Raw genomic sequence first — 23,552 nt, forward strand, 5'->3', positions numbered from 1 at the left:
CCATCACATCGACCAAAATTAGATATTTTTTTTCTTTTTATTTGAAAGATACTGATTTATTGAACGCAAGGCAGCAGCCTTTTAAATTTTTTCCAAAAATTCTTTTTTAAAACCCCATCCCTAAATAGCCTTGTTGTTTATTTTATTTATCCATTTTTAATTTTTTACTTAGTTGTGCACTCCCACTAAAAAATAACTTTTATTTTTGATTTTGTTTTATTTTGCAAAAAATTACCAATTTTTTTTTTTAGCACAAAACTTGGTAGTGTCAAATTGTATTATCAGGTTTCAAGTATACAAAAGCTCTGTTTTATGCTTCCAAGAGAAAACATCTCACCTCGGTTAAAATTGACATATTGAGAAGTTGAAAAATAGTCATATTATACACCATTCTAAATAATCCAAAAATTTAGGGCAAGGATCAGGAATCTGTTAATGTTTTGATCTTAGAATACTTGGTTGTGATCACACAAAGCTATAACCATAGAAACACTGCTTTACAATTTAATAGATATTTTAAGGTTACATTATCAGCAACTTATTGGATTGATTTTGCATCTGCTTTACAAAAGGTTCTTATACATGCCATTTGTATATCCGTTCCTTATTTTATTATCCACAAGATAAAAAGAAATATATAAGTTTTTGTATTACAATAAAATTTTACATAGTAGGAGTGGATTAAATAAGTTTGCATATCAAGCTTTTTTGACCAAAGCAAGTTTATTAAAATTACGATACACACTTTGGCAAATGTTTACCAAGAGCTGTAGGGCTATGGATTCTCACAGATTTCATGAGATTTTTGTTGGCTTAGTCTATGTTTTTAGTTTTGCATGATATCTGACTTTCCAAATCATAACAATACCTTTTTTGGCAAATATACACAATAAACCTTACAAAAAGACCTTTGTGGAGCTTCAACGATGATACGTCAGAATTTAATATTAGATACAGGTTTTACTTCCCACCTCTTTTAAATTTTCCAATAAAAATATGCGATTTTGTCGCATTAAGAATCCGATATTACCATCGGTATCTTTGAGAAGTTTCAGATAAAACTATAATTATTTATTGAATATTGCCCTATATGAAACATACAGAGATTTTAGATAACTGATGGATATAAAAGAGTTTTAGATTGACAGTTAATACAATTTATAGAAATTCGTGTTATTAATATTTCACTTTTTCTACTCCAATGCTGGGAAGAATTTCCAACTTCTCACAAAGAAGTGTAATTTTGTTAATTTTCTCCTTGGGCTTTAATAATACAGGAGAACTTCACATTATAGACATATTATGATGAAGAATACTAGGTTAAAACAAGAAAATTCTGCGGATTCTGGGAGCTACTGTCCCCCTCGCCTCTAAAAGCGGGCCTGTGTGACAGCGAAATCATATATCGATTAGCGCATGCCTTGACAGGATAGGGAGAGTAAAGCCCTAATTGAAAAGAATTTACTCAGCTACCCTTGTCCGGTCCCTAAAACGTTCCAGTTCCCTGCTAGCGCTGGACAATAAAAAAAGGACACATTAAGGTTTAAGTTCAATGAATTTTCGCCATTCCAATATACTTACCACTAGCAAATATATTGGATGATTTTCCGATATATTTCCAAATCCGAGCGTAATTAACAGTGAATAAACTGAAAGAACCTCAACACAACTATTCCATTTTAATTCAACCTTTACTGCTAGGATGACTGATGAACACAATAGTACTTATTTTCATTCCTGGATCAGCTGTGAATTTAAGAAAAAACATTTTTTCACTTTGTAGGTTTTTTTTCAAACTTGCGTTGAATTTTCACTTACTAACAGGACTAGGAGGAGCAGTACTAAAGAGAGAAATTTTAAGTATCCAATTAAGAGCTTTTGACCATGGAGATTTCACTGTGTTACATTGTTCATGCTTCCAAGGTCATCCACACCAGAAATGATAAAAAAAAATTCCTGATTTTAGGGCTATATGTAACTTTACGATGGCGCTATCAGAACAAACTTATATTGTGCACTTAGATGCAAGCATTAGCTTTCAAATGACTCCTTTAACAGCCCTATGGCGTTTCAGTGACCTAATAGTGCAGGAGAAACAAAAAAGAAAAAAACACGAGATATATCACCGTTTCAAACCCTTTTCAAAATTCCCGAAAAAAGTTAAATTCTCGAAAAAATCCCTGAGCCAGATTTAACTTACATTTTATTATTAGGCTGTCTTTTCATTTTTTTTTTTTTTTCACTTGCTAAGAGGATCGGGAAGAGCATTATAAAAGGAAGGAGCCTTCAGTAATACCTTCAATTAAGGGCGTTCAAATATGAAAATTATAATGGTATCCTTGTTATGCTACCTTGCCTTTCCACCCAGAAATGACATAAAAGTTTCACTTGTGTTCCCATATGGAACTTTACGATGGCACTATAAAGAAAATTTTACTGAAAGCACGCAAATATAATCATGACCTATTAAATGAGCCCTTAAACCTCTCCTCGCAATTTGTCGGTAGCCTGCTAGTTCTGGCAGAACAAAATATAGACACATCACCGCTGCCCATGCAAAAAATAATTTTCCTTTTATTCAATATAGGAGAGGGGGGCTTAAAACCTCGAGTGAATAGTTTTCATCCATGGTGACTCAAATGGTGAGCTTGTTAGTACAATTAGTCGCCATCCTTGAGGGTTTCTAAGCTTTTTTTCAAAATTCTAAAAATCTGTTTTTCAATAAACCTTAACTATTAAGATGAAACTATATGATAGCTATCATTCCTGAGCCACCTTCAAATGATGGAATTTTTCTCATTGGTCTTTTTTAGATTTTTTAATGTTTTTTTAACATTTAGTAACTAGGGGCTATGGTTCGGTTTTTGCTAGGCTAGAGCTATTTCTGCAGCCGTGACATGGTCATCAAAGTTCAAAATTCTAAAAATTTGTTTTGCAATAAGCCTTAACTATTAAGATGAAAATATATGATAGCTATCATTCCTGAGCCACCTTTAAATGATGAAATTTTTCTCATTAGTCTCAGATTTTTTATTTTTTTTTTTTTACATTTAGTAACTAGGGGCTATGGTTCGGTCTTTGCTAGGCTAGAGCTATTCCTGCAGCCGTGACATGGTTTGGAAATTGTCAAGTCTATGTGGAAAGCTAATGCTTGTAATCCTGAAGTTTCCTGCAGCTGCATGTGAACAAGTTTACAAAAATGCACCATTTCATCTGATGACATAATCTTAGACAATCTTTAACATGAGATGCACTGAAGTACTTTTGGTTTTAGATTTGCCGTAGAGTGAGAGACTAAGTCTGTCTTAGAGCAGCTTTGACTCTGTCAGAGGTAGTGATACCTATCTGGACTAAATAAACTTTCCCCGGGTACACTCATTGTCTCAATGACTAATTGTTCAAGCTTATGCCTGGAGTTTAAAATTACATAAACATGGTTGCGCTAAGATCGTTCCTTAAGGATGATTATGTGGTGTTGCAAGACCATGTTGTTTAGTACTTCTTAAAAAATGCGGTTCTTATTGTAAATTTTTAATGCTTATTTAAAGATTAAAGATTGCTTATTTAAAGATTATTTACTAATAACACTTATAATTTTATTTATTTATTCGTTAATACATCAAACTTTATTACTAATAATATTTACTAATAAATACATTTGAAATTGATTTAACTCATTAAATGATTTTGTCTTACAGGAAAATTCTGGGTTATGAAAAATCAATCATATTTGTCTCGAAAAAGAAGTTCTTTTTCGATAAGCATACGCATAACACGAAATGAAATGCATTTGCTTTTGTTAGGGGAAATACCACACACAACAAATTAGCTTCAAATGTTACAAATTGAAGCTTTAGATGTTAAAATTCGTAACATCAAGTGTTACAGATTTTGGAAAGCTCCTCAGAACTCTTGCCTGGGGCCAAAAAGGATGGTTTTTGCTTGTCCACAAGCCAGAGCCTATGGTGTGCGAGGTGAAGTTATATAGCCTATGTCAGAGGAGTATCTGAAGTTGTCCAGCCAAGCTTTTGTTTCATCAAACCATGTTTCTGCTTTCGAGTGGAAACCTCCGTTCTAGCAGGCAAGAAGGCAGGTACCACTTTCAAATTGAAGATGGACTAAAATCTATAAGTGTTAAATATATGCGGCAGTTACCCGCCCCCACAGCCAATATATCTTCTTTGAGTGAAAAATAAAAAATTTATAGAAGCAAAAATGTGGCATTTTTCCACGGGTCCGAAAGGGCTGCCATCTATTGTTTCTACCCATTTCTGTTCGTGATTTCAGCTGAGTTTATCATTCGGTTTTTCGGACTTGGGATTGCGGTAGAGAAATGGTATCAGATGTGCCTAATAAACTTCAAAAGTTCTCTCGTTGCTAAAGAAATTGGAGCTTATCCTTTGCTCCTTTCTAAGTGGTGTCGTTAGAAAGTTGGCCTACGGCAAAAAAAAAATCAAATTTTGAACTAAGACGGATAGAATTTTTTTTTCGACGGCAATCGATAGCTCTTGATGAGCTGATCAAAACTTATGACATCCATTTTTTGGTACAAAAATTCTTTCATGAGGTATACCAGTTTGAAAGTTTCAAGGGGTTTACAACTTCAGTAGTAAGGTAAATACTGAGTCGAAATATAAGCCGATACAAATTGTGAGAGATATAGAGGACTTGTAAGCAACAGTCGGCTGTTAGGTAATAATCAACTTCGGCAATGAAGGGTTAGCAACTTTTGCTAGTTGGTGTATCTATTATTTGTCTCCAGTATATTTGATGGTTAAACCAATTTGGTTCCAGTGGTAAGACATTAAGGGGACTTGTAAGTAATAATCTGCTGTTAGGCTACAGTCAACTTCAGCGATAAGGGGTTTGCAACTATGCTAGTTGGTGTACCCATTTATTTGTTTCTGATGAACTTGATGCCTATCACGGCAGAGGGACTTTATAAGTAAGAATTGGTTCACTTTGGGCGAGAAACGGCTGTTAGCTCATAACCATCTACGGCAATGAGGGGTTTGCCACTTTTGCTAGTTGGTGTACCTATTATATGTTTCCGGTGTATTTGATGGTTAAACCAATTTGGTACCAGTGGTAAGACACGTAGGGGACTTTTAAGTAATAATCGGCTGTTGGGCTTCAATCATCTTCAGCGATGAGGGATTTGCAACTTTTGCTAGTTCGTGTAGGCTACCCATTTATTTGTTTCCGATGAACTTGACATCTATCACGGGAGAGGGACTTGTAAAGAAGAATCTGTTCACTTTGGGATAGAAATTTGTGCAAATTGGTGCACATTGTATTCGATCTCTTTAAATCTGACAGAATTACGTGTTTACGCAACGGGTACAAACGATAACGTAAAACAATGAGGTAGTTTCGTAATAATTAGTGTCACCTATGGTATTTTAATCCTGGAAAGTTACGTATAGCTTTATAATACCAAATAGATTATATAAGATATTGTTCCAATTTTTCATCCGTCACGATGTCTGCGATTGAAAAGGATAAAGTTCAACAGGCTGCAAGTCCATTTAGTCTCTTCTTTCGATATTATTTTGTAGGTGTTGTTTTTTCAACGCTGAGGAATAGCCTTTGGTCATGTGATAACTGATTGCGTTCATGTTTGAACATACCGTTTTAAAAACTTTGATAGGCTGACAACTTCATCATTTAACCGACAGTGAAGAAACAAGCACAAACGAGAATGTAAAACAATGAGATAGTTTCGTAATAATTAATAGAATGTCATCTATGGTATTTTGATCCTGAAAAGCTAGGGATAGCTTTATAATACCAACTAGATTATATAAGATATCGTTCCGAGTTTTCATCCGTCACTATGTCTACTATTGAAAAGGATAAAGTTCAGCTGGCTGCAAAGTCAATTTAGTCCCTTCTTTCGATATTATTTTGTTGTTGTTTTTTCAACGCTGAGGAATAGCCTTTGATCATGTGATTATTTATCGATAGAGAAGAAACAAACCAAAGTGTTGCTCTCGCAACACTTTAGTCGGCAAAGCCGGACAAAGGTTGCCACAACACTTCACTTTGCCCTGGCAACGTAGGTCTAGTTGTAGCTAGGTTTGGTCCAAATACCACCAAACATATCACACTTGAATGATTGTCAGTGTAGCTCTAACAGTAAACTTTTCTAGCAGCCCTAAACTCAAAATTAAAATTATATTGGTGTTGTTTGGGGATTTAGAGGTTTTATTGCATAATTAAATGTAATTGAGCACACTATTCAGTCTGCTTCAGTATTATACAATAAAGTAGCAAGGGTCGGGGTGATAATTTTGATTTTAATTACTATGGAAGTACAGGATTCTGAACTACAAACTGTAGCTTGATGATGCGTTAATTTCATCCCAATAGCCATGGACCCACTTTCTTTAGTATAAAATAATCGGACAATATGATTTTTCCAGATACAAAATTACTTGAAAACTCGCAGTGCAAGGCGAACGAAAATTGATAAAAACGATCAATTACAAAAGCGGAATTAAATTGGTTATTTTTTTAAACGGCATAATAGAACTACCAAAAGTCTGAGCACAAATATGTTCATATGAAAATTACAGGCAATATAGGGTTCATATGTTCAGCCAACTGAAAATGACAGCTCCAATTCTAATCCTTCACCTTACTAGAACAGTGCATTTTATATAAAATCTTTCAACCATGCAACCCAAACAGGACACTAGTTAACTTATTTGTAAGCATGCGGACGAGCAATTACTTAACATTTGCGTCATATCAAAGGAATATCAAATCCACAAATATTAAATTTTAGTTACGCATGTGTTGTCATCATTGATGATTCATGCCAAAATGTGGAATTAAATCAAAGTTCATTAGTTTCAATTAGATATCTTACGAAAGGAACCTATACAAACAGTTATTCAGATACTATTTTCCTTAATCCATATAATATACCGTTAAAATGCATAATTTTGAACATAATAGCAATAAATACAATCTTTCGGTTAAGATGGAGGCTACTAGGCGGGAAGTTTAAAAATATAGAACGTGTTTGAAATATAGCAAAAGATAGAGAAACAGGGTGATTTAAGAGTGGAAGTTAGACTTTTAAGTATAGAAAATAGCAAAGAGAAGATGAATCTCCCTCCAGATCCGGGGATAGTTGTACCTGTAACCATGCACCACAATGTGGGTGGTTATCAACAACATGGACAACTTATATTTGTGAGATCTCCCATTACCAATCAAGGACAGCCTGTGATTTTCCAGGATATGCAAGTGAATCCACCTGCAAGTGTTTCTAGCTGCCAGGGACAAAATCATTTTAGTCCAGTGTTAGGAGGAATAACAAATATCAGCCATTTCCCAATTGTGACAAACTATTCAGTGCCTACTTCAAATAGATTTCAAAATGAGGACTTTCCTCCTCTACCATCAAGTGAAAATAGTGAAGAAGAAATGAGAGCAGGGAACCCACTAGAAGCTGAAGGTGTTATCAGTGAGGAAAACACTGACAATCCTACAAAAACTGGAATGAAAAGAAGATATGTTTCACCAGTGCCTGAGTACCTGAATCAACCTCAAAACAGAAATTTGAAGCGGAAGCTTAATGAAGTACAAAATAGCATATATCAGAATCCTACCATGATGAACAAGAAAATTGTTGAGATGCCATATAGTGATCTTTTATCCATTTCTGTGGAAGCTCAAGCAACTGAGGATAACCAAAAGTTCCCAGATGATTTCACAATTGCTAAGTTTTGAGCTCTATTTTTGGAAAGGAAAAGTTTGAATTTGAAGTTAATAAGACAAGAGGAAGACTGTTAATCCATACAGAAAAAGAGGAGATAGCTGCTAAACTGTGTACAATAAGTCAAATAGCAGAAACTAAAGTTAAAGTGTATAAACGGGAAAGCCTGACTTGAGGCATTGTGAAAGGTGTTCCTCTACACTTCTCAAATGAGGACATTCTAGCAAGTATAAGGTCAGACATTGAAGTTTTATCAGTTGTCAGACAGAAAAGATTTAACAAAGAATTGAAAAAATTAGAGGACAGCCTTGCAGTTTTAGTTACGTTTAAATCAAATCTTCTTCCCTCTAGCATATGGTTCTGTGGAAGGAATAGGGAACTTCATACTTATAATAGAAGAGTGATCCAATGTTTTAAGTGCCAAAAATATGGTCATATCCATAAGGACTGCCATGCCAACCAAACAATCTGTCTGCGATGTGCAGGGAAGCACCCATCAGCAGAATGTCATCTTAAGAATAACCAAGTCACTACCAACAAAAACATGTATAAATGTGCCAATTGTTTTGGAAATCATTCTTCAACTTCACTAGCCTGTCAAATTAGAGTGAAAAATAAAGAGATTCTGAATGTGGCTGAAAAATATCAAGTTAGCTTTAAAAGAGCTCAAGTTGTGTACAGAAGTTATGCCCAAGCGGTTCATAGCAGTGCAGTAAAACATGAAAGAACCAATGTAAATAGAATATGGACAGACACCATAGAATCGGTGAAACGTCAAACTATAAAAGACACAGTGAATAAAATCTTGATTGCATTGGCTCTATCCCCTGAAGTCCTTTCAATAGGCTCAGCTCCAATTGCAGAAAGAATGGAGAAGATATGCGAATTTATGAATAAACTCAATTTGACAATAGTTGACACCAGTTTTATAAGGGATCAATGTGCTAACAAATGACTTTAAATCTAAAAATACTATCATGGAATGCCAGATCACTTGTGAAAGTTAATAAGGATCTTCTTGTGCAGTTTTGCTTGGATAACCAAATAGATATCTTTTGTATCCAAGAGACATTCCTTAAACCTTTTATAAAGCCACAGTTTCTTGGTTATAGGGTCATACGACAAGACAGAACAGATCGTGATAAAGGGGGAATCATTATTGGAGTGAGAAATCACATTCGGTTTAATCAACAATGGGTTAATTTAAGTCAAGGAAGAGCCGAGATAATAGGATGTAAAATGTTTATAGATTGCCAGAAGAAAATAAATATTTTCAATATTTACAACCCTGATGGAAGTGAAAACAATTTAAGAGAAGCATTTGAACAAATGATGCAAAGCGTACCTAGTCGAGAATTGATAATAGCTGTAGGAGACTTTAATGCTCACAGTGAGAGTTGGTGCACATGTGGCCGATCCAACAATGCTGGAAGAGATATTGAAGATTTTCTTATGAATAATAATGACCTATGCCTTTTAACCTCAAAAGATTTACCTACCCACCTCAACCATAATACTGGACAATACAGCACCATAGACCTAGTGTTCTCTTCCCCACATATTGCTCCTACTACAAAGGTGACATCTTTAAAGAATACAATACTATATAGTGACCATCTTCCAGTAATGATTGAGTTAAATGGTTGTAATAATATACAAGCCACCAATAACATAGCACACAAGTTCAAATTGAAGAAGACTAATTGGAAAACTTTCTCAACTGCATTAGAATATATCCATATTGAGGAGCAGTTAAAGGAGGTGTCTTCATGAGAAGAAAAGATTAAGATATTTCAAACGGTGTTAATGGATGTTGTGGATAAAGTTGTTCCCAAAATTAATACACACAAATTGAATCACAAAGTTACTAAGTGGTGGAATGAAACATTCACCAAAGCGAAACAAGACCTTAAAGATGCGAAGTGCAATTATGAACGCCTCCCTACCTTTTATGGATATGTAGAGTACCAACGAAAGGCTGCTGAATTTAAGAAAACAGTAATTGCTGCTAAACGAGAAAGCTGGATTAATTTCCTCAATAAGTTAGATTTTAGAGTCCCTGCATCAAGAGTCTACTCAACAGTTAACAGTCTGATTAGTGGAAGTCGTGAAGATCAAAGAAATCCTCCAATAACATACAAGAATTCCACCCTAGTTACTGATCAAGAAATAGCTGAAGCAGCTGTATCCCTACTTGACAGTGTCATAGGAGTACCTGATCCATTAAGTGACTGTGAAATAGAAGTGAAAGCTAAAGTTAAGAAACTTTCTAAAAGTCATCGATCTATAGTATATAATCAACCTTTTCTTACACAAGAAATTGAGAAAGTTATCAATCATCTACCACTCACTGCTCCTGGAGAAGATATGATTTTCCCCCAATTTGTGAAAGCCCTGCCAAAAAACTGGGTTGATGCTTCATTAAATATCATAAATGAGTTGTGGAATGAAGGACAGTTTCCAAAAATCTGGAAGGATGGAGTAGTTGTTTTGATACCGAAAGTGGGCAAAGATAAAAGTAAACTAGAGAATTATAGAATAATAACTTTACTACCTGTGCTAGGAAAAGTTTATGAACGATTGGTGAAACAGAGAATGAACCAAGTGATTGAATTGAATAGAGGACACAAGAATATACATTGTGGATTTGTACGTAACAGAAATACAGAGGATATGATGCTGATGTTCATGAATGATGCTGTTTATGCTTTAGAAAACAAAAAAGTTTAACTGATGGTATTTTTGGATGTAGTATCAGCCTTTGAAAGTATGGTCCACCGTCATATATTAGAAGCTATAATGGCTGCTGCAGTTAAAGGTCAGCTGCTAGAATTTTCGGATTCCTTTTTTAGAAGGAAGAGAAGCTAAAATCAAAGTTGGAAGTTGCTATTCCCAAAGTAAAGTATTAAGAAGAAGAGGAGTGCCACAAGGCTCAGTGCTAGGGCCTGATTACTACAGTCTAAGTGAATATGATCTCCCTGTGGATGAAGGAGAAAATGGAGCAGGTATATTTGCAGATGACAATGGTATATGGGTTATTGCAGATAATTGTAAATGAAGCAACAACACAGCTACTAATAATCCTTGATCAAGTCCAAAGGTGGTCCCAAGAAAACTGTGCCCAATTTTCTCCTGAAAAATCTAAAATCATGATGATTACAAGGAAGAGAAATACAACATTGCCCAGACTGTACCTTAATAATAAGTTATTGGAGATTGTGGGTGAATTTAAATGGGTTGGTTGCATCTTCAACATGAACCTATCATTCAGACCACACATACAACAACTCAAGATCTCATGCTTGAAGAGACTCAATATTATGCGAATAATATCAGCAACAAGATGGGGTCCCAAATCAGACTTTCTTTTGGAATTTTATATCAAATACACAAGATCAAAACTAGAGTATGCTTCATTGGTGTATGAGGCTGCCAGCCCGTCTGCATTGAGGCTATTGGACACAGTACAATATAGTGCCATAAGAGTTTCATTTGGAGCACGTAAAACAACACCTAAGCCATTCTTAGAATCAGAAAGTGGATTGGAAAGTTCGGAAGTGAGAAGAAATGTGCGTTCATTGAAATACTTGAAAAGGCTTTGGACATCAGATCACAACCACCCATTTAAATCTACGATACTTAAAAGAAAAAAAACTATGGATTTCCTCAAAGAAAGAGCATGGAATTATTAAAGCTTTGCATTTGGCAGAAAATTTAGGATTATAGGTAAATTTAAACCTGGCACTGGAAGTACCCAATCTAAATATCACGCCAATATGGGCCATTCAAAAAGTTTCATGCTTTTATGATTTTGATGGGATGGATTGGATTATAATCAATCATTCACAATGGAGAAAAGAATGACCTACCCAGAAGCCATGGACATTTTTACTGATGCTTCAAAAAGTGACAAGGTCGGAGCTGCGTTTTGGATACCAATGTGGAATGTCAAAGAACTTTACCGTCTCCATGAAAAAATGTCAATTTTCGACACTGAAGTGTTTGCTATACGACAAGCAGTATCATATCTATATAAAAAATTACAACGCGCGGATCAAGTTAGAATATGTACAGACTCTAAAAGTGCTGTTTCATGTTTAAAAGAATTCAGTGATGGAGCGAATCAATCAAGAGAAGTGATTTCATGCTTTGTAGCCATGCAACAACTGCTTTCTAAAGGAATAAAGCTACCGCTTCATTGGATACCTGGTCACAGGAAAATCAAGGGTAATGAACAAGCTGATTTAGCAGCTAAAATGGCCGCCAGTGCAGACATGCAAATAATGCAAACAACGACACCAACAATAGTATTCCAGATAGAAGACATAATACAGCAGATAAAACAGTTTAGCTTTGAAGAAAATAGAAATCTCTCTGGAAATCTTTTGATTGCAAAGAAGACCAGAAGGAAATTTGAAAATAAGTTATATGAAAGTTTATAAAGAGAAGAAGCAAAAATTGCATTTCGACTTAGGTCACAACATGCAGCTACAAGATTGTATCTTTCTAGTTTCTATGGAGAAGATCCGAATTGCATCTATTGTGGTCAGATAGACCTTAGCACACCTCATCATACATTGCGTCCGCACAGAATGCTACAGGACAGACATTAGAAGGTTTATGAGTGAACATCGAATAAAACTATGTGAAGAATTACTCGGAGGAGCATTAACTGAAGAACAATCGGTTGAAAGTATAAATTTAGTTTGTTAATTTTTGAGATTGATTGATAGAAAAAGGACGTTGTAAACTTTTCGCAGCGAATTGTAAAAATCCAATTGTGGAAGTGCATGGACCCTAAGGTGTTAAAACACAGAGGGGGTCTTTTGGTGATTCACTTCACTTCATCTTTCGGTCAATGTAAACGTGGTAAAATTAAATTTTTTCAGAGTGGCCCCATAAATAAATGGCAGATACTAATAGCCTTCCTCAAACACCTCCATTCCAGGCCATACTTGAAGTATATTCGTAATAAGAAAGAGCAAAAACAGACATGTATAATTTATTTCCAAAATATCTTATTAACGAACAAATGAAACCAAAACAAACACATATTAAAATATTAATCCCACAAAACATAAAAATGTCTATAGATGAAGAAATGAATTCAAAATGAAGAGTCAATTCAAACTTAAAATGAAAACATATTAACACAAACATGGGTAGGGTGAGCGCACCCAAAACCTTCTAAAGGTAAGAGCACTTTGTCAAGCTCACGTGCAATTTGCTAAGAACAATGTATATTTGAAGCAGTAATATTTCTTGTTTCTGACAGCATCAGCAAAAAAAAAATTAATCAAGGTTTACAATGGTATCCCCTCCCTCTCAAAACGGCTTGAGTATCATTTGCGTTCATTGAAAACGATATGCATTTAGAACGGTACTATTTTTAGTTGTCAAAAAGTCAACAAAAAAGAAAATCATAATCAAGATTATTGGAAAGAAATAATGAAAGTAGAGTGGTTGTTTTACATATACTAGTACTATTTTTGGTAAGATTCAGCAATTTTCGATTTTTCTGTGTTGTTAATATAAAAGCGAAAATCACAAAACAAAAATTTCACGCTTTAGAAGGTTTTGAGGGCACTACTCCTGTTAATGGTAATTGTCTTGTTTTTTAAGTTTGACCGGCTGATTTTTTTTTTAATTTCTGTTCAGTTTGGATTTCATTTATTCATTAAATTTAATTACTTTTCGTTTAATATTTGAATTACTAGAGGACTTGAGTCAGGAATTTTTGGTTCATTTTGGGGTCTCACGAATCGATATCCTTTATTTGAAACCTGTTTTACCAATTTAAGTTCGTTTTACCCAGTGTACATGCCCAGAAAATAGTTGGCTTATCGGGACGAAACAAAACTGAGTCTATATTAAGCTTCATAAGTCAGTACAATTTTTCCCATAGCTTTTGCCTTCAGTAAGACTAGGTACTTACTGCCTTCAGTAAGACTACGTGCTTACTGCCTTCAGTAAGACTATGTCTTCTCAAATTACGTGCCATTTAAATCTAAGCCAATCTGAGAAAAAAAAAATTGCTAACCTACTTTCATGTGTCAAATATAGATACAGCCTATTTTCAGAACTTTTTCGTTTTTTATGAGGTCTGGTTACCTAAACACCTTGTAAACTATCCTTCGACACCTGCATAATTAAATTTAAAGTTATTTAAGTTAAGGAGACAAAAAAGAAAGTAAAAATGCAGGCCTATTCTCGGGCAGCACTGGACGACATAGCCCAAAATGTTTCTGAGCAAAAATGACTATCGAAATTTTTTTTTTTTTTTTTTTTTTTTTTTGTCTCATCATGGAATTTAAAGAGGTGCTGGGTAGCAGGAAAGGGCGGGGGACTGGTTGCCCTCCTATAGTTTTAGCACTTACAAAGGGAACTGGAACTTTCAACCTCCAATCGAATGAACCCCTTCCCAAATTTCTACGATCCCCTCTTCCATTCAAAATGACCCAAGAAAAAAAGTGTTTTCGCCTTTTTTTGGCTCTGCTTTGGGGAGAACCAATTTATTTTTTTCAATTTTTCTTGTTGATATGAGGTCCTCCTAGCCCAAGGACTCAAGGATATAAGTTTCGAGCCGGTCAGTAAAGTTTTTGCCCTTTTCGGGTCCCATTTTTGCAGGGGGGGGGGAGGGGTGTCTGTAATATTTTTTATTCAGCAGGTCCCTCTTTGATCACGAACTTAAGGCTGTAACTGATAAGGGGTAAGTTTTTTACCCGTTTCTGGGCCCCTAACCCCCACTCCTTACACAACAAAATTTTTAATCCTTTCAATACGGAGAAAGACACCAGAAGGTTTGGAGCCAAAAGCACAACTAACATCAAGCGACTAACTTAAGTTCGGGGGAGGCGGTATCAAAATATGCAAGGGAAGGGGTTTGGTTGTCTTTCAGTAGCTTTCAATTCTTAATGGGCAATAACAATTTCAATCTCCAACTGAATGACCCTCCAAAGTTTCTACGATCACTCCTTCAGTATGAAATAACCGCAAAAAAGTAAAATAATAAATTGAAAGCATATGACTCTTGACTATGGCAAAATTCGCCTCTGCTATAAGAACGTCAGAAGAGGCCACGCCTTACTCCCCTTTCTAAAAAAAAATGGCAATTCCAAGCTTGTAAAAGGACATTGCTTTAATACTAGCTTGAAAAATAGACGAATCAGAAAAATATAATGGTTTTAGTGTTCTTAGCGCTAAAAAAGAAAAGCGCCTCATTCAAGTTATCGCCAAAAAATGAAGAATCTTTAGTACTGTTATTCGCCGATCAATACCAAATAAGACGGGGCTTTACTGATCTCTAAAAAATCACCCAAACAAATGAAAGTATTTGAAAACTGGAGAAAGATTACCTTGAAACAGTTCAGGTGCAGCGTAAGGTGGGCTTCCGCAAAATGTATCTAATTTGTTCCCCACAGTAAATTCATTACTAAAACCGAAATCTGCAATCTTTATATTCATTTCACTGTCCAACAATAAATTTTCTGCCTGAAACGAGAAATGAAAATTGAAAAACACATTAATGTTTGGCATGCGCCAAACTTGGCCCACTGATGGGTTAAAAGTAGCACATGGCATCGTTGCATCTGTATATATTTGTAAATGGTAATTATAGATCAAACATTTCAAATAGATATGCTAAATAAATAGAACATGGAAAGCGAGTTGACAATAGACACGGTATTCACTCAACAAAGCAATGCATCTTTTATTCGAGCTTCACTTAAATGCATCATTAATTTTGACCATGAAGTTCAGAGAATATATCAATAATTATTGCATCTTTACTTCCATATCAAAATCCGCAAGATTGAATTTAGGATATGCTCCAGAGCTTAATCGTCATTCATGATTATTAATTATAATTAAATAAAAAAAAACAAGTTTTTTAAATGAAAGTAAGTAGCGACATTAAAACTTAAAATGAACAGAAATTACTCCGTATATGAAAGGGGCTTTTCCTTCTCAACGCCCCGCTCTTTACGCTAAAGTTTGACTCTTTCTCTTAACTCTACATTTTAAAACAGTAAAAAAAACTTTAGCGTAAAGAGAGGGGCGTTGAGAAGGAAAAGCCCCTTTCATATACGGAGTAATTTCTGTTCGTTTTAAGTTTTAATGTCGCTACTTACTTTCATTTAAAAAAACTTGTTTTTTTTATTTAATTTCTGAACGTTTTTGAATCAATGCATGTTTTGATTTTGGCTCTCCGCAGAGGAATAATTAAAACGAAATTTGTATATTTATTTATTTTTTTTGGCTAAATGGCTTTCTTATAATTTTGATCGAATGATTTTGAGAAAAAAGAGCGGGGGAGGAAGCCTAATTGCCCTCCGATTTTCGGTTAATTAAAAAGGCAAATAGAACTTTTAATTTTTTATGAATCTTTTTATAAGTAAAAGATATACGTAACTTATAAATTAGCTTACGTAAAGAACTTTTGTATTCATATGTTTTTATTACATATATGAGGGGGTTCGCCTCCTCGTCAGTACCCCGCTCTTTACACTAAAGCTTAAATTTTGTCCCAATTCATTAAGAATGACCCCTGAATAAAAAAAAAGCCGCAGAGTAAATAGTTGACATTACTAAAAATACTTTAGCTTAAAAAGCGAGGTATTAGGAGGTGGTGAGCCCCTCATATGGGTAATAATTTCTGTTCGTTTTAAGTTTTAATGCTGCTGCTTACTTCCAGATGAAAAAAAAAAACTTTTTCATTGTTTTTTTTTAAGTAATGCTAGTAAACCCTGCGCTCCCTTCATGGAAAATTTCTTCCCCCATGACAAATTCCTCGATGGAAAGTTCCCCCAGCAAATCCCCCTCTTCACAACCCCTGCCTCCAACCAAAAAATCCTCCTGAAAACGCCTGTACACTTCCCAATAACCATTACTATTTGTAAGCATTGGTCAAAGTTTTGAACTTGTAACCCCTCCCACGGGGACAGTGGGGGAATAAGTCGTCCCCAAAGACATAGTTATAAGGTTTTTCGACTACGTTGAATAAAATGGCTATCTCAGAATTTTGATCCGTTGACTTTGGGAAAATAATTAGCGTGGGAGGGGGCCTAGGTGCCCTCCAATTTTTTGGTCACTTAAAAAGGGCACTAGAACTTTTCATTTCCGTTAGAATGAGCCCTCTCGCAACATTCTAGGACAACTGGGTCGATACGATCACCCCTGGGGAAAAAAAAAACAAAAACAAATAAACACGCATCCGTGATCTGCCTTCTGGCAAAAAATATAAAATTCCACATTTTTGTAGATAGGAGCTTGAAACTTCTAAAGTAGGGTTCTCTGATACGCTGAATCTGATGGTGTGATTTTCGTTAAGATTCTATGACTTTTAGGGGGCGTTTCCCCCTATCTTCTAAAATAGCGCAAATTTTCTCAGGCTCGTAACTTTTGATGGGTAAGACTAAACTTGATGAAACTTATATATTTAAAATCAGCATTAAAATGCGATTCTTTTGATGTAGCTATTGGTACCAAAATTCCATTGTTTAGACTTTTGGTTACTATTGAGCCGGGTCGCTCCTTACTACAGTTCGTTACCACGAACTGTTCGATAAATATTTTTGAAATTAATTATTACTGAAGATAATAAAAACAATTACTTATTATATTATCTTCAGTCTATAATAGAGAATAGCAGCAAATTTAGCCATCAAACAAACTTGTAGAATAAATACAAGGAGTTAACATTATAGTACGATCTTCATTTACAAAAAAAATACAAATTACTTACGATTTTTTTTTATATACATTGTTCTAGAAGAGAAATAATAACATGTAATCAATCATCATTAATGATTGTAAAGTTCAAGAACACCCTCTCAGCCTTAGTCATCGTGGCGTCTAGTTCTGAAGCTCTTGAGATCTATTTATCCGTTTGTAAAATAAAATGATAAAAATAAGAACAGAAAGTGATAGTCAAACAATTCTTTCGCTATATTCCCAGAATGTGAGATCGAATCACATGTTTTGTAAAGCTTATTGTTTGGCATATAGTCAGCCAAACTTATCAGGCCTGAGACAATTTCCTAATATGTCTATCCGAGGAGACTCTCAAAAGTCTATCCGAGGAGTTTCTCAGACCCGTCACTCAAAACCATACTTGACCCCTGTCATTGCTACAGCTTCCAATATTCTGAACTTTGTTTGCAGCTTTATCTTTCAGTTCTTAAAAACTATTCATTTGCAGGAAAATATTCTGGGTCTTAGCAAACCTACTTCGTACGTCTTCACTGCATCCACAATCTTTACTAAAAATACTACTTGGGTAAGTAAAATTATCCATTTCATCGATTTTCTCGTTACCCAACATCACCTCTTCGCCTTCATTTATTCTTCGTCTAAGCGAATTATATTCCTTGATAATAATGTTAATTTTTCAAACCCATCCGTGAGCCCTGAAATTTCTAAACCTCCAAAAATTCCTTCATTTTTTTAACACTTTTATCTATGACACTGAAATCATTTGCATAACCTGGTTCTCCGCACCTGAACCTTCGTTCGACTAAACCCTCGTTAAAAACAACCCCCGTTTGAATTGGCTGCAATTCAACTGAAACCCCCATACAACTCAACCTCCACATAACTCAACCCTCATGCAAATCAGCCCCATTCAGCCCCTATTTAATTCAACCCTCATTCAAATCCAACGCAGTTTAACTTAACCCTCATTCCAATCAACCGCAATTTAATTCAACCTCACTTGACACAACCCTTGTTCAGCTCAACCCCCATGTAACCCAGCCCCCAGTTAATCTAATACTATTTGCCAGCATGACCTGGTTCTATGCACCTGAACCTTCGTTTGACTAGACCCTCGTGCCACTCAACCCTCATTCAACACAACCTCTGTTTGAGTCGGCTGTAATTCAACTGAAAGCCCCAAAAAACTCAACCTCCACGCAACTCAGCCCCCATGCAAATCAACCGCAGTTTAACTTAATCCTCATTCAAATCAACCACAGTTTAATTCAACCCTCACTTGACTCAACCCTTGTTCAACTCAACCCCCATGCAATCGAGCCCTATTTGTCAGTCCATCCCTATTTGACTAAATGACCTGGTTTTCTGCACCTGAACCTTCGTTTAACTAAACCCTCATGCCACTCAACCCTCGTTTAACACTAAATCCGTTTGAATCAGCTGCAATTCAACTGAAACTCCCATACAGCTCAACCCCAATACAAATAAGCCCGTTCAACCCCTATGTAATTCAGCCCTCATTCAAATCAACCGCAGTTTAATTCAACACTCACTTGACTCAACAATTGTTCAACTCAACCCCCAGTTAATCAAACCCTATTTGACTAGATGACCTGGTTCTCTTAACACTTTTATCTATGACACTAAAATCATCTGCATAACTTGGTTCTCTGCACCTGAACCTTCGTTTGACTGAACACTTGCGACACTCAACCCTCGTTCAACACAACCCCCGTTTTAATCGGCTCCCATTCAACTGAAACCCCATCACAACCCAACCTCCTCGCAACTCAAACCCCATACAAATCAGACCCGTTCAACCCTTATGTAATTCAACCCTCATCCAAATCAACCGCAGTTTAATTGAATCATCACTTGACTCAGCCCTTGTTCAACTCAACCCACGTTTGACTCGACCCCCATGCAACTCATCCCCCAGCTAATCCAACCCTATTTGACTGCATAACCTGGTTCTCTGCACCAAAACCTTCGTTTAACTAAACCCTCCTGCTACTCAACACTCGTTTAACACAATCCCTGTTTGAATTGGCTCCCATTCAACTAAAACCCCTATACAACTCAACCTCCACGCAACTCAATCCCTGTGTAACTCAGCCCCGTCCAACCTCTATGTAACTCAATCCTCATTCAAATCAACCGCAGTTTAATTCAACCCTCACTTGAATCAACCCTTGTTCAGTTCAACCCGTGTTTGACTTAACCCCCATGCAAATCAACCCTCATTCAATTCAACCCCATACAACCTAACCTCTGGTTAATTCAATCCTATTTGACTAAATCCTTATTCAAATCTACCTTGGTCAACTTAACCCTCCTTAAGCCAACGATATACCTAGAAAATGTAACATATAATACAAAAATAATAAAAAAAAAAGTCCCTTTTGTCGGAAGTGACAAAATTTGAAACGAATTAAAAAGACTTTATTCATTGACTAAATAAAAAAAAACAAGTTTTTTCTACTGAAAGTAAGGAGCGACATTAAAACTTAAAACGAACAGAAATTACTCTGTATATGAAAGAAGCGTCCCCTCCTCAACGCCTTGCTCGTTACGCTAAAGTTTTTTATTGTTTTAAAAAATAGAGCCGTGAGAAAGAGTCAGCCCCTTTCGTATACGGAATAATTTCTGTAGTTTTAATGTCGCTCCTTACATTCAACCCTCACAACAAGGAAATATTCTCCATACAATTCAATCCCAATGAAAGTTTACCCGGGACAATTAATCTTAACCACTCCACGCGTAAAACTGAGACGGAAAAGAGAAAGCAAGACATAAAAAGAATTCTGTATAAGATACGTCATAATTTCTATTCGTTTTAAGTTTTAATGTTTCTCAGCGCTTTCAGTTGAAAAAACTTGTTTTTTATCTAATTTCTTATTGTTTTTTAAATAATGCTGGGAAATCCAGCGTGCCCTTCATGGAAATTCTCTTCCCCCATGAAAAATTCCTTCGTGAAAATTCTCTTCTCTCATGAGAAATTCATCCATGGAAAGATCCCCCCACACAAACCTTTTCCCCCGAACTCCCCACCAGAAAAAAATCCCACTGAAAATGTCTATATGCTTCGCAATAACCAATACTACATGTAAACAGTGGGCAAAGTTCATAACTTGCAGCCCTTATCCCGAAGACTGTGGGGGATTAAGTCGTCCTCAAAGATATTGTTATTAGATTTGTCGACTACGTTGTACAAAACAGCTATCTCGTAACTTTGATCCGGTGACTTTGGGGAAAAATGTATATCCAGTTACACTTTGTTAATTCAGACCTACTATCTTTTTCTTTTATTCTTAAACACAGCTAGTCTAATCAATCCAATTACAAAGTAAGATCCATCCATTAAGAAACACTCTTGATTGAGATCTCAAAGCAATTAATTTTAATTAAGAAGAAAGGATTTCTCCCGAATAAATCTTTTTATTCAGGCAATAAATCCTCAGGGTAAGCTTATATCTTGGTCTTTATTTGCCGTTTCTGCGACCATAATGTGGACAACAAAAGAAAAAACTCCCTTTTTTGTTTTGTTAAATGATCTCAAAGACTTTAAAAGCTTATATTTCCGTTCACTGACGTCACGTGAGTTATATTGATTAGCTATGAGGAATCAAGCTATGGTTCTCGCAGAACTCAACATTTTCTGTTCCAAAAGTTGTTTCCCCGAATTCAATTACCAGAGCTAAAACAATAAAAGAGGCAAAATAAGAAGAATCTGCCTCAAGGGTTCTTATTGATATGCGGCTGTCCTCCATCAGAACTTAGTATCAGCAATTTTTTAAGTTTTCGATAAAACTACAGAAGAGTGATTTTTTTTTTGGGGGGGGGGAGGAATGGGTGAATTAGATGAAGATGATGTAGAACTTTTTAAATAGGTTTCCCGAAGCCATCTTTCTTCTCCTCTTTGCCACCCATTTTCTGCTAGACGTGGAAAGTAGTTGTCATTCTAGTATGGGCGAACTAGGTTATGGGATTGGAAAGCTGGTGGAATCTATTTTAATCTTTGTAGATACTACGCCGAATCTCACAAAGTGTAGCAGATGGAAAAATTCTGACAGCATCGATTGGCCCACCTTGTCAAGGTTAGCGGAGGTCCGTAAAAAATCAAGAATAAATTTTTAGGTAGACAGGTTTTGGCAGAGAACGGTCGCGTGCTAATCGGCGCGTCTAATTTGCTTGATCGTCCTGCATTCTATCTTAGTAGTAACCCCGAATCAACCTACATTCGCAAGAAAAAAAAAGAATTATAAACAAAAATTACTGACAAATTATTGCTTGAGACCTGATCATATATTATTCAAAAGTACCCAAAAAAGAGCTTCGATGCTTAATGAAACAAGAAACTGACCGATTTTAACCTTAAAATTACAACAACAAAAACATATTTAAAAAAAAAACACAAATCTTAAGCCCATTGATCATACCACTCGTGGAAGGAGTTTCCTTTCCATCATTACAGGAACCCATTTATTCAAAACGAAGTCCAAATTAGAAAGGAAATAACTAGATAATTCTTTAACTAGATTACAAGAGAAACATCAATTATAGGCACATTGGGAACAGCAAACCAATAAGCTTATGACAAAGAAAACCAATTTTACAAGAGACCTAATTTTATTTTAAAAGCGTTAAAAAAAACTTAGAAAATAAAAAGAAAACTGATACTAAAATTTAAAAGAGCCTCAAAAATTTATACAGTAGGTCAAATAGTTTTTAGTTTTTTTTCTTATCGCGTCATTGCACAAGTCAAAACACTAGTAACAGAAAAAAACGCAGTAAAAACCAATTTCTTAAAGGAAATAAGAGTTGCGGTAAGTGATTTAGTTTTACTATAGAAAAGGACGCTAATTTTCTTCATTATAAGATTAGATAAGATTTATTCATCATGAAATACAAATACAATACTACGTTTTACTAATTTCCCAAAGAAGGGGGAAGATAAACGAGTCACTTAATCAGAGAAGATTTTTTTTTTTATAATCACTTACAGAGAGAAGAGCAAAAAGGAGAAGAAAAGAAAATATAAATAAAATAAAAACTATAGAAAACAAAACTAAATAGACTAATAGATTGAACAGACTAAATTAATTAAGTAGATCAGTAGATAAAATAAACTCTATTGAAATAATAATTTCATATATATATATATATATATATATATATATATATATATATATATATATATATATATATATATATATATATATATATATATATATATATATATATATATATATATATATATATATATATATATATATATATATATATATATATATATATATATATATAATTTTTTTTTGAACAACCCGAATGAGTGGCACCTTCGAGCTGATTCGGGCAACTTATTCCACAAAATATGACTCGCAATTAAAGGATTAAAATCTGACCTTACACAAGGTGTAAAAGGAATTTGAATATGATTTTTGTTATTACGAAGATTATAATTATTCTGATCAGAGGTGTAAGATGGCGGAACACTTAGGGGATGGGGGAGGTCACCATGAATCTGAGAAAAAGTAAAACATGCACATGAAAGAATATACAGTGACTCGAGAAATTTCTCGTTACAAATATGAATTTCTTTCTCCTCTTAAATCCCCTAAAAATTAGTGTAAATTGAATTGAAGACGTATTTAATTTTTCAGTTAAGACGAAAAGAAAATGTTTCCAGTAAAGAAGTGAGAGGAAGACTGGAGCCGATATCAAATAAAGTTGTTTCCCCTTTTTGATCCCTATTTTTGGGGGAATTGGGCATGCCATGAAAGAATTTTTAATTATACTAGGTTAATTTAACCCAAACATTTACGGCTATAGGTTCCCAGCTGTTAGGGTACAAACAATTTTTTGTACCATTTCATAGCCCCCCTCCCCACCCAGAACAAAAACACGAATATTTTGACCTGGTGGACAATCTCTGAGAGTTTCAAGCCTCTGAACATTTAATAACAACCTTCTCCATGATGATGTATTTGATAAAAATACCGAAAAAGGTATTTTTCAAAACACAAAAAAAAATTCCAAAATACAGGGGTACAGCTGTCCACTCCTCTCCAATCGATACCCCTATGAAAACAAATTAAAAAAACATGAA

General features: G+C 35.1%; 1 protein-coding gene across 7 annotated transcripts in view; it reads right to left on the reverse strand.

Annotated features, from left to right (window-relative positions):
* The window catches only part of LOC136029343 (MAP/microtubule affinity-regulating kinase 3-like), a 166,942-nt gene that overhangs the window by 85,239 nt on the left and 58,151 nt on the right, over nucleotides 1–23,552 (reverse strand). For all 7 annotated transcript variants that reach the window (XM_065707636.1, XM_065707638.1, XM_065707639.1 and 4 more), the window contains one exon: nucleotides 15,085–15,220. In XM_065707636.1, the coding sequence (XP_065563708.1) occupies nucleotides 15,085–15,220 (136 nt within the window). The remainder of the gene's footprint in view (nucleotides 1–15,084; nucleotides 15,221–23,552) is intronic.

The sequence above is a fragment of the Artemia franciscana genome, chromosome 7 (assembly GCF_032884065.1).
Source record: "Artemia franciscana chromosome 7, ASM3288406v1, whole genome shotgun sequence".
NCBI lineage: Eukaryota > Metazoa > Arthropoda > Branchiopoda > Anostraca > Artemiidae > Artemia > Artemia franciscana.